The sequence below is a fragment of the Carassius gibelio genome, chromosome A12, assembly GCF_023724105.1.
Source record: "Carassius gibelio isolate Cgi1373 ecotype wild population from Czech Republic chromosome A12, carGib1.2-hapl.c, whole genome shotgun sequence".
NCBI classification, from domain to species: domain Eukaryota; kingdom Metazoa; phylum Chordata; class Actinopteri; order Cypriniformes; family Cyprinidae; genus Carassius; species Carassius gibelio.
Window position 1 is genome coordinate 18,156,741 of NC_068382.1, and position 12,160 is coordinate 18,168,900.

Sequence of the window (12,160 nt, forward strand, 5' to 3'; positions counted from 1 at the left end):
TATCACCATAAAGCATTTAAATTTAAAAACAATGTACTATACAATTAAAAATAAAAATTGTTTTCCATTTCAAAACGAGCACTTCCTAGAGTATAGATGGAGCACTTCACTAATAATCCATGCATAAAGAAAAGAAGGCCTCTCATTTGTGGCGGTCGGATGGTGCACAAGCTGGCAGATTCAGTGTGTGATCTGGATGAACAATGAGAATGAAAGATACAAAAAGAACCGAAAGGAAAGGAGAAACTGAAGACAACCAGCTCTGAACAACATCAGAACCTTCCATTCAGGTTGAAACAGCACATTTGTTCAGATGGGTGATAAATGGTTAAAATGGTCACCAGTAAAACAATAGCTGCCTCTGTAGATTATAGACGGATTCAGTACAACACATCAGTAAATACAGTTTGTTCAAAATAAACGGGATGAATGCTGATCTTAGTTTATTTTTTCAGTGAATACAAACTAACCAGCGAGGGGTGAATGAAAAGCTTTTAAAACTGTGCAGGCGTCAGCATTACTTCACTATTTGCCACTTCATTTCCATTCATGCCCTTTCTTTGACCTCCTCTGAAGAGCATTCTGGAACAACCAAACCAAACCAAACTAAAATGTTACAAATGGCCTTTTATATGCTTAAAGTTGAACAAAGTCAAAGATTTTGTGTGGTATTGGATTTCAAGTGCTATTTTTTTAACGAATATTTTATTAAGATCAATTAAAGGTGTTATCTAGTAAAGTAAAAGTGGCTTTCAAAACTTTCAAAGTTGGCAAAGCGACATGGATATTTGACACTGCACAAGGATCAAATCATATGTGACATCACTATTCCCTGGAATACTCTGAGAACATTCTCTGAAAAGGTAGTGAACTTGAACTGGCAGTGGGACAAAGGAAGACCTTTCAGTGTTCGTATGTCCGGCATAACGTAAAAAAATGCTTTTCACAGCTTCCAGCTGGGATCCTCCCTGAATGTTGTGACGGCTTGGTTGAGTGAAATCAGTCGTTGGTCAGTCAGTGGTCAGTCTTTGAACACCTGGTGTGTCTTTCCTGTCTGCCATCCTGAAATGTGCACCACTTAAAAATTCTGCCTACATTTATGTAAAAATATTTTGCTCAAGTATTAGACTGAGGTTTCCCTCATTGACAAAAATGTTAACAATTTGGTTAATGTTAAAAGATAACAAAAGTGTGCTACTATAACATTCTTGGCAAGAAAATGTGTGCGCTGAGAAAAGACACAGCATGTAATGATGGTCTACTCAGATCAGTTGAAGTAGAGCTCTTTAGTCAACATGGACACTACACAAGGTATCTGTTTCTTCTCACTAAAACGGGGGTCCTCTGACCAGGACTCGAAGTTGGTGGCCACCATGTAGTTGACCCGTGTGAGAATCTGCATGATCTCAAGTTGCTTGCCAAACTCATCAAGAACGTTACAGAGAGCCTGGACAAACCAGGAGCCTCGGCCTGGGTTCCTCCAGGAGTAGTAACCTGTGAGAACAAATGTGTAAGAATGTTACAATACTGTACATCACATGTCACACTCAGGGATGCATATCTACAGTATACAGGTTTTCAAATTCCCAACCTCTTGATTTGATTGAATTTGATTCAGCTCTGATTCAACTTGGCATTTGATTTTTCATGTCCATTTTGCTTGCATATGAAACACATTCTCTTTAAGTTAAACACAGGAAACCTATTAACTTGGTACTGTGTGCATTATAAAAAATTAACTGTAAAATTGACAATAGGGCCAGAACTATGCAATTAAGTTGTTAATAAACAGATACAATAATCAATGCAACCAAAAATTGTACAGTGGATACCAGCAAAACAAAACAAAAGTTATGAAACTGTTAAATCCTGTATAGTTATTATTAAGAAGTAGCACAAGGGAAGATGTGCTATCTTGTGCTGCTTAATATTTTTGTTGATACTGTGAGGATTGTTTGATGGAGATAATTTGTTTAAAGAACAGCATTTGAAATCGAAATTTTGAGATATAAATGTGAAATTGTACGGAAAAAAGACTGAATTGTCGCAGTTGAAAATGTCGCAGTTACCTTTTTATTGTTTAATTCCATGTCGGAAACCAAAAAATTCTGAATAAGACAAACTCTGAGAGAAAACTAAATAAAGAGAGAGAAAAAAAGAAAACTCTGTGGTGGAAATAAACTTTACATAATTTCCTGTTCTTATTGAATAGAATTATTCATAATGTATTTAAAAAACAAAAGCTTACTGACCCTAAACATGTGTTTAGTAATTTATAAGTAATACAAACACACAAATATATTGAAAATATATAAAAAAAATTGAGTCATTTGTTCATGAATTGGACTGTACAAGGAATGCTGTATGTTTATTGCATGCAGCTCTGGAGGACAAGTCAAGAGAAAGGCATGTTTTACATGGGACTCTTTGAGACTACATTTCCTTTATTCCACTTTCCATAATTAAGAGTCAAAATTACCTGGCACAGTTGAATAAGCAAACAGGAAGTCCGCCTCTACCGGAATCTTGTGTCCTGGATTGGCATCTGTCTCTATCGTATCATTGGGCGTTCCTGAGTCTGTCTGCACACCATCATCAAACTCTGAACCCCGACAAGCCTGTCAGTTAAAACACATGACCATGTCAATATCCGCCTATAGTGCACTTCAATAAAAATAGGTCAACTCCGGGTATGGTGCGACTGAAATAGCATTAAAACAATAGACACCATGGTATGTAGGTGCTCCATTTTCTCCTCCTTCATTTCTTCCTCCTCCTCTCTCCTCCCCAAATCCTCCAGTGGCCCTGCTCCTCTTACCTGGATGAAAAAGAGCTTGGGCTTGCCCACGAGGCTCTTGCACATGTCTCCTTTGAAGAGCGAGGTCATGCTCTTGATGGGTATGGCTCCATCTGTGCCGTAAATCATGCCTTCCTCACCGTGGCTCAGCAAGATGCAGGCGAAGCAGGAGCTGTCAGTGTGGTCCTCTTCTGAGACTGAAACACATACAGACAAAATATGTGAGAAAAAAACCTTTTCACACTTCCATTTATCTTAGTGTGGAGAAAGTGGGTTTGCAAACTCTGTACACTTTAAATTACACAAGTAATAGTAAACATTCCACTAAACAGTAGAGGGCAGCAGAGAGGCTTTCAGTCAAAAATAGTGAAAAATAAATTTTACAAACAAAAAAATGAATTAAAGGGATACTCCACCCCAAATTAAAATTTTGGCATTAATCGATTAATCGCTCCAAACCCGTATAAGCTTCATCTTCGGAACACAATTTAAGATATTTTGGATGAAAACCGGGAGGCTTGTGACTGTCCCATAGACTGCCAAGTAAGTAGGACTGTAAAAGTCCAGAAAAGTATGAAAGACATAGTCAGAATAGTCCATCTGCCATCAAAGAATAAATACAAGTAGAACCAGCGCATCCTTGTGGCCCCGCTGACACAGAAGAGCATAGGCAGTTTGAGGGATGTGGAGACACAGAGGAGACTAATGACGAAGGAATTGTTGAATAAAGCCGTCATTTTTGTTTTCTTCATTTACAAACAGTATTCTTGCAGCTTCATAACTTTACGGTTGAACTAATGATGGAACTGTTCTGACGAACATAGTTTTCTGGACCTTGACCGTGTAACTTACTTGTCTATGGGACAGTCATAAACCTTGCGGTTTTCATCCAAAATATCTTAAATTGTGTTCCGAAGATGAACTAAGGTTTTACAGGTTTGTAACGGGAATAAAAATATATAATAAATATAAATAAAAAATATTTTTGGGAGGAGTAACCCTTTAGGTCAGCACATGTGAAAAAAATAATATCAAAACTCCGCAACAAGATATTTCTTATTCTAAGATGAACTAAATAAATCTGAATTAAAGAAAGGTATATTGCATCAAGCTAAGTGGAAACAAAATCCAAGAATTGACAGAAAGTTTGATTCTAGATACATTTATATATTTATAAATATTTATTTTTATAAATGCATTTATGCTGAATATTTAATTCAATGAATAAGTAGAGCTTAAAAAAATCCACTGTTATCATTTAAATTACTATATTGGCCAATATTTGTGTATTTTCATGCTAATAATATATGCTTGTGATGTACAGTAATTAGCAGAGCATCACACTTTTACACCAGTCTTATTAAACAAGTCGAGACTAGGCAGCAAAATGCTTTTTGGGTTGTTGCCTATGTAGAGCAATCCAAAAGTGTCACTTGTGAGGTTTCATGATGATTACTGTATATTGCGTTAAAAAGCATATGCCTAGTCAGTGCACAGCTAGGCATTTCACATCAAAACAACATATGTTATGACGATCTTCCAGTAATCAGGCAGCCCAACAACATTCTACAAAAGTTCCATGACACAGTTTTTGTTATATATTTTTTTCTGGCTCTTACTGATATACGTCACTCGCATGTTTACATTTCATATGTTTCATAAAAGAATTTCCCAGCACAGTTATGTAAGCCTACTTTACAAACCAGATGTGGCATTTTTGATGATCTGGAGTAGAGATAAATATGTCGATCACTCACCTTTTTTAAGTAGCCTCTCCATGTTCATGCAGGTCTGATCATTGTAGATGTTAACTTCAAAGCCCAAGTTTGTAAAGCACTTAAACAGCTCTCCAGCATCACGATCTGTGCCATTGCGTATATTCATCCCTTAAACACAGATCACAAAGTTAGAGGCAGTAGTCTAACAATGCATCAATCTAGTAGCTTTAAATTACTCAACATTCAAGTTTTATTTTTGATATTTTTCATAAAACTTTTAAAGGCAGTCACCTTAGTGTCCATATTGTTTTTTGCAGAAACTATTGTAAATGTTTGTGAGAAAAGACAGATAAGCAGGTTTGGTTGTGTTCTAAATACAGTATTGTCTTTTTGACTCATTAGTGTGGTATACTCATGTGTTTTTACACATAAAAGTATTTTTTTTTACTTTTCCATTATTATACATGTGAGGAGCAAATCTTATATATACCACATAAAGATTCACATTTTAACAAATTATTTTTTATTAAAATAAAGTTTTCATTAAAAAAATATATGTATCGATGTAAATGACAGTAATGAATAAAGGATGATGAATTTCTGGTAGAAGCTGAGCTGAGTCCGTACTACAACAAAACATTGTTTAATATTATTATTATAACTATTGCCCCAATGAACTTCAAATGTTATAAATTCCACAGTTTTTACTCTGTGTGCCAATTAAAGGGCAAATCAAAATTGATTGTTCAACATAGGATGACATGGAGATGAAGACTCACCTGTCTTTTCATCAAAGTTCTTGTTGTTGATGATGATGCACTTGCCAACGCGCCGGTGGCTCATCTTATACTGGAATGTTGGTGAAACAATCCTGTAATGGCTTTCAGAAGACTGCTCTTTTTCCTGCAACTTGCCATCCTTCTTCTTACTGAGAGACAGATACACAGTTAGCCAATCTATTACAGAACCTTCACCCATCACGTACTTCACCAAACATATATTTATTAGAACGTAGGGTGTTCTAAGAGACATTAGGACACATTCAAATAATAAATAAGCTCATCTTCAAATAGAAGAACAATCAAACCTCATCAAAAAATACAACCCATGCCAGTCAGAGAATCAATAATGGCAGCTAACTGGGATATCCGGCATAATGATGACGATTAAATCCACTTATCAATCATAATATTAGCTGCTCTAAAGCTTCAGTGTCCCGAAAATAATATTCCACATGCCTGATGGAAAATTCTCACAGATGTCTCATATCCACATTGTGAAATTTCCAAAGGATCCGTCCAGATTAGTAGGCCACGGTGGACACTGGATGCACAATATGTGCAATTATTCCAGAAGAGCCTAGTCATCATGTTACCCAACCACAACAATGGGTTCCCACCTATACACTCCCTCTCACACACATGAACAGTGGAGCGAATCACAGCTGTCCCATGTGATGCGGGGCAACAACACCCCCCCCCCCCCAATTCCCCCTCACTACCTCCTTTCCCATATGAGTGCTCTCCTACCTGGACTCTTCTTTAAATGCTATGCCACTCTGCATCGAAATGTTTTGCGCTTCCCTTTAGATCTGCTGAATCTTTCCCAAATTTTAGGCTCTTTTGGGTGGATTTTTCCTTGTGGTGTGGAGTTGTCTGGTGTGGGCTAGGATCCTGTCATGCTCTATACTCTGTAAAGAGTGGAGTGGTGGCTCCGCTTGGCTGGGGTGGTACACGCTACCTGAGTCAGCACACACGCAACCCCCCAGAGCTTTCCAAAGGCCCATTCAGACCCCTCAACCAGGCTCATGCAGGACAAGAGCACTGACAAAAACACTATCATACTTACATATTATGCCTGTTACAGAGCAAATACATTCAAAAGTGCCACAAAACAGATCATCAGATCCAGTATATATATGCAGAGATTAATATGCAGAGATTAATAGCTGGAAAATAATATATATATAATATATATATATATATATATATATATATATATATATATATATACACATTTTGGGATGAAACTAGTTTAATATAATTCTAAATATGCAGGTGGCTTCATATTGAATTTTTATTGAAGAGCAATGAAAAGTTATTCGGAGCATCTCAAAACACCTTCAAATTTTTCTGATGCAAGAGTTAGAGCTTGTTGGCCTTGTCATTTACAAAGAGGACCTTGGCGCCACCTAATGTATATAATGAATTTTTACATCTGAAGCTGTACTGTAAATAATAAATAATTAAGTAAACACCTACTAAATAATCACAAAGGAAATTATTTTTCTCTTAAATAACAGGTTACGTCAATAGTTCTGGTTTATATCTGCACATTGAATGAATGAATGGATGGACTGATGAATGGAAGGATAAATTAATTTAGAATAGTCTTACCTGCCAAAAAGCAAAAATCTCGATCTACGGTCAGGTTTTGCATCTAGTTTGTCTCCTTCTCCATTGTCCTCTTGGTCCTCCATATCTTCAATTTCATTATGGAGGGTTTCTTTGTCCATTCTGGAGCAAGAATTAATGGTGTTACTGTTCAGCAACACATTGGCAACAAAGCAGAGTAACAGAAATGGAAATTCTTGACAGGGTTAATGAAATTTATTTTCTAAGTTATAATTATCTTGACATGTTACCCGATCCCACCCCTTCCTTACATTTACTATTGTAGAGGAAGAATTGTAACTTGTCAAATCATCAAAACCAACAACATATGTCAGACCCTATTCCATCTAAACTACTAAAAGAGGTTCTTCCAATTTCATTAATTCATCATTGTCATTAGGATATGTCCCAAAATCCTTCATAATGGCTATTAGGTCTCCCATTAAAAAAAAAAACAACAACTTGACTTTAGAAAATTTGTTAAAGACAGACTGATCTCAGTTCTCCCTTTTGTCAGAAATAATAGAAAAGACAATTTCCTCTGAGCTGTGTTCTCCCTTTTGTCAGAAATACTAGAAAAGACAATTTCCTCTCAGCTGTGTTCTCCCTTTTGTCAAAAATACTAGAAAAGACAATTTCCTCTCAGCTGTGTTCCTTCTTAGAGAGTAATGGTATCTGTGAGGATTTCCAGTCAGGATTTATACCATATCATAGTACTGAGAGTGCTTTCATCAGAATTACAAACAACCTGCTCTTATTATCTGATCGTGGTTGTATTTCTCTATTAGAGCTACTGGATCTTAGAGCTCGTTTGACATTATCGACCACAAAATTATTTTGAGTAGACTACAAAATTATGTTGGCATTATTGTAATTACATTGGCATGGTTCAAATCTTACTTATCTGAGTGCCACCCATTCGTAGCGTGAATGAAAACGTATCATACCATATCAATCACAAGTACAGTGTGGAGTACCTCAAGGCTCAGTACTCAGTGCTTTTCACTTTTTACATGTTACCCTTGGGAGATATTATCAGGAAACATGGTGTTAGATTTCCCTGTTATGATATTGATACTCAGCTCTATATTTCTTCACGGCCTGGCTAAACATATAAATTTGCAGAACTAGATGCGGGTGGCAGATCCTTTCCCAAATCCAGCCCATAGCCATAACAGATGGTGGATCAGCACTTAGAGACGACCTCTATAGCCCTGAATGTCAGTGGAGACTAGGGCTGCACGATATTGGGAAAAAATGACATTGCGATATTTTATTTTTCTGCAATATATATTGCGATATGAAATCTAATCTAATTTTTTCTTACAAACAAAAATGGCGTGAGTACACTTACATTCTCATTTTAAATTATTTAAACATCAGAGTATTATTTAAATTAGAGTAAATTATTTGTTTGTAACTTTAGGATATGGTTTGAATTGTAAACATATTAACTAACATTAACTTACCATGAGCAATACTTTTGTTACTATATTTTTTAATCTTTTTTTATCTTAGTTTATAAAAAACACAGCTGTTCATTGTTTGGTAATGTTACTTCACAGTGCATTAACTATGTTAACAAATACTGTACAGCTTTTGATTTCAACAATGAAGGCTATAGCCTAAATGTTGAAATTAACAATGTTGTAGAAGTGCAGTTTAGTAATAGTAAATGTTAAATAATGAAGTTAAATAGTTTAATAAATAGAACATTATTGTAAAGTGTTACAGATTTTTTTATACACCAATTCAGACGTCTCGTGAGTTCAGTGTTGGACAGGTCAGTTGTTTAAGCCATTCATTAAATTGAATCGGTTCAAAGGAATCATTAGTTCGCGAATCAGACGTGTACAGCATGCGTTGTGTAATTATCTCTGCAGTTTAGGATATTGGACAAGATTTGACAACACAGAAAACGTCATCACAGAATTATTATTATTTTTTTCGACACCATCGTGTCAATTGATTTTGATTAATATGCGCGAGAGAGAGAGCAAGACAGCGCTTGTGTTGTTTGAAGACGGTGAAGGTGAGCGTGCGCGCGCGGCTGGGGCTCTCTCCATAGACAGTAAAAGAAATGGACACAGCGACCCCATTGGAACTCAACTGAGACAAGTGAAGCCCATTTTTAGCGTTTTTTAGCACTTACATTTCTGACGCGCAGACTCAAACTAAGCTTGATGACGTCAGCAACCTGTCTGACAGATGTAAATCTTCTAGTAGCTGTGTGTGCAAACTGCCATCGTTAATCTTGCAGAGACAGCGAGTTAAGCGGGGAGTTCTTTGGCGTGAGCAGGAGTAAGTATTCTGATTAATTATTTTGTATAGTACTTTAAAATGTAAGAACGCCATATAAAGTTAATTGCCTGCGAGCTTCTCCTCCTGTCTGTATGGTAATGCGACAGAGAGTCGAGTGGTTATGACACAATCGTTAGCCTATTTTTACAAGAAATGTTTCTACGGGGCCATAATGTAACATAGAAGGTAATGGAGCCCTTTATACATTGTCGTGTATCTTTAGAAATGAATAATGGACAAACGGAGTCTTTAAACGCCTCAGATGTAAAGTTATTCGCTGTCAAAGTGACGCCAAAATGAATGGGAGTCAATGGGAATGCTAACGCAAGTGAATCTCTGCTACAAGATGGCGGCTCTCTCTCTAGCTCTCTCTCTCTCTCGTGCTCTCTCTCTTTGCTCGTTCTTAAATGCACTCTGTTAAACTGACAGGACTTAAACTGTGCAATTAATCCGCGAATCATATTCGGCAAGGGCCGGGGAGCAGCTGCCCTTACAGTTAATGAATAACGGATCAACTACCACAGCCTACATCGCACATCCTGCGATGTGACAATCGCGGATTCGTACATCACGATATCGATGCTTAAACGACACATCGTGCAGCTTATGTCAATTAGATGAGACCCATAGACAGATCCCCTGTGAAGACCTAGTCAACTAGACGGCCATCGGGACAAGACCACAGGAACAAGTCCTCTGAACAATCTGACCTATAGGTACAGCAGCCTGGAATTAAATCACATCATGATGGTTTTGTCTTGCCAGAGGGGAAATGGCCCCCTGACTGAGCCTTGTTTCTTACATCTTTTTTTTCTCCATATCTGTCAACGATTTTTGGTTCCTTACCACTGTCGCCTTTGGCTTGCTTAATTTCAGGCAACTGTCGGCTTGATTGCACAGACCCTATTGAAAGAGAGCTGAACTGGATGATGTCATTAATGAATCATCAATGAACTGATTTTAACTGGAAACTTGACTGTTTGTAAGACAGCCCATATTAGTCTACTATGAGTTTACAGTAGTGACAACAACTGTGTAGCTATTTTTAAAGTAAATATATTTAAAGAGTTATCCTTTCCACTTTTTAAAAAGCCCCTTTCAAACAGCAGTGAATTGACTGTTATTACTCATAGTATGTAAAGTAACGTTACATCCGTAAACTAACTTTTACTTTCAGTTTGTGATGTTGTCTGAACTGAATCTTTATTTAATGACTTTGTTTTCTTTAATTTTTAGATTATTCATGGATTGGGGAGAAATAAAATCTCTGTATTTATGTATAAAAGCTGTAAGAGCTAATGAAGGAAAGATACAGTAGCCTATGTGACATGAAGTGTACAGCGGGAAAAAAGGGAGATTGACCCACCCTTGCCTAAAGACAACGTGTGTGAATCAATGAAATGTATATTTACTTTAGCATTTATTGATGCCAGTATATTTTAAGGTATTTACATATAGTATGCAATGTGTTTTACGGCTAAAATGTTTTTCGTGGAAGTGTGAAGGTCCCCCTTAGGACAACTTCCCTAACGAAAATTAACCATGGTTTTTACTAAAAAATAAAACAAAAAAACTGGTTACCATAGTTAAACCATGTTAACCACAAATTAACAATGATTTTCCAACCTAAAGTTTGAAGTAATGAATATTTAACATTATATTGATTTCGTAAACGCTTCGATGCATAGCCTGTCTAGCAATGCACCGCAAAGTTTTTCAGTTAGCCAAATAAATATGATTCAGTTCAGCATAGCTAGATGTTTTCATAAATGTAATATATTTTCTCTCGAAACTTACATTTCTGTCGGACCAGCCTCAGTTTTGTTCTTTGTTCTATCAAGTCCAAGTACACTAGACGGAGAAAACGAAACTCATTTCCAACTCCTGGTTTTTCATTTCCTCCAGCAGAGGATCTCGTGCATTTAAAGAAACAGTCACTTTAGATGTAGTGAAAAAAACGGCGCGAACTTCCTGTTTATAAATCAAACACTAGAATATAACATAATAGCGTATAATAGAATAGAATATTGATGAATGAAACGTGATATTATTCAGAAATAACATCTGTATTATACAAATGTAAATGCAAATGCATTTTATCCCACATTACATAATAATAATAGTGTGTAGGCTATTTTAAACACACACACACACACACACACACTTTATATAGGCAACATATTTATAACTATCATTGGAATCGAACTCCAAAATACAACTCGATCACACAGAGATAAGCAAACTGAACTGTAATTAAGAAAACGCACACACAAAACTGTAAAAAATTATAGAAAGTGAAAGAATTAAAGAGATCAAAAAGACAAAACAATGGGAACGCTTTTTGTCCATTTGTGTTTATGTACATTGTATATAAATAGAACAATATGTTTTCATTTTTATTGTTATATTGTATTCATTCTATTCAATTCAAATTTATTTGTATAGCATTTTTTATACAATACACATTGTTTCAAAGCAGCTTTACAGAAAATGCATGTGTCTACATTACAATTTAGTGATCTGTTATCAGAAGTGAATGTGTCCAAGTAATGTTCTCTTCACAAATGAACACTTCAAGATAATAGAATCATACAGATAGCTAATATTAATTTCAGGCAGCTGTGAATATCGATTCAAGTTGGTGTCATCTGGGGTCCTTGCAGGGGTCAGCATCATCTCTTCAAAGGTATTGGGTCATCTGAAGTCTTCTTATGAGGCTGGATCCACACTGTAGATTGTGTAATAACAAGGATATATTGTTTGTTACTGGCTTATACTTAATAAAAGTATAAAGTGTTATTAAATATATGCATTTTTTTTTACCATAAATGAGTGAATAAGGTATCATGCATGCAGGGGCGTCGGACTGGGGGTAAAACTAGTACTGATTACCAGTGCCCCAAAGGAAGAGAGGGCCCTTGAAAAGTCTGGAATATATATTTTCAAGTGGA

General features: G+C 36.3%; 1 protein-coding gene across 2 annotated transcripts; it reads right to left on the minus strand.

Annotated features, from left to right (window-relative positions):
* Window positions 1–758: 758 nt before the first annotated feature.
* On the minus strand, window positions 759–11,141 carry LOC128025366 (caspase-7). Of its 2 annotated transcripts, XM_052611652.1 has the most exons (8): window positions 11,007–11,101; window positions 10,056–10,112; window positions 6,912–7,031; window positions 5,295–5,443; window positions 4,555–4,683; window positions 2,819–2,994; window positions 2,480–2,618; window positions 759–1,494 (listed from the first exon to the last, which is right to left on the minus strand). In XM_052611652.1, exons 3-8 carry the CDS (start codon window positions 7,028–7,030, stop codon window positions 1,268–1,270), a joined length of 939 nt encoding a protein of 312 aa, XP_052467612.1. In that variant the 5' UTR covers window position 7,031; window positions 10,056–10,112; window positions 11,007–11,101; the 3' UTR covers window positions 759–1,267. The 2 variants fall into 2 exon arrangements, with proteins under 2 accessions (XP_052467612.1, XP_052467611.1); XM_052611651.1 differs by lacking the exon at window positions 10,056–10,112 and having other exon boundaries at window positions 11,007–11,141.
* Between the last annotated feature and the right edge of the window lie 1,019 nt (window positions 11,142–12,160).

Bases quoted from the DNA above. Each gene is read 5' to 3' on its own strand.
- LOC128025366 (XM_052611651.1), bottom strand. From the start codon at position 7,030: ATGGACAAAGAAACCCTCCATAATGAAATTGAAGATATGGAGGACCAA. The intron at 2,995-4,554 runs GTGAGTGATCGA...TATGTGTTTCAG, and splicing joins GGAGAGGCTACTTAAAAAAG to TCTCAGAAGAGGACCACACT. The intron at 1,495-2,479 runs GTAATTTTGACT...TTGTTCTCACAG, and splicing joins TGCTTATTCAACTGTGCCAG to GTTACTACTCCTGGAGGAAC.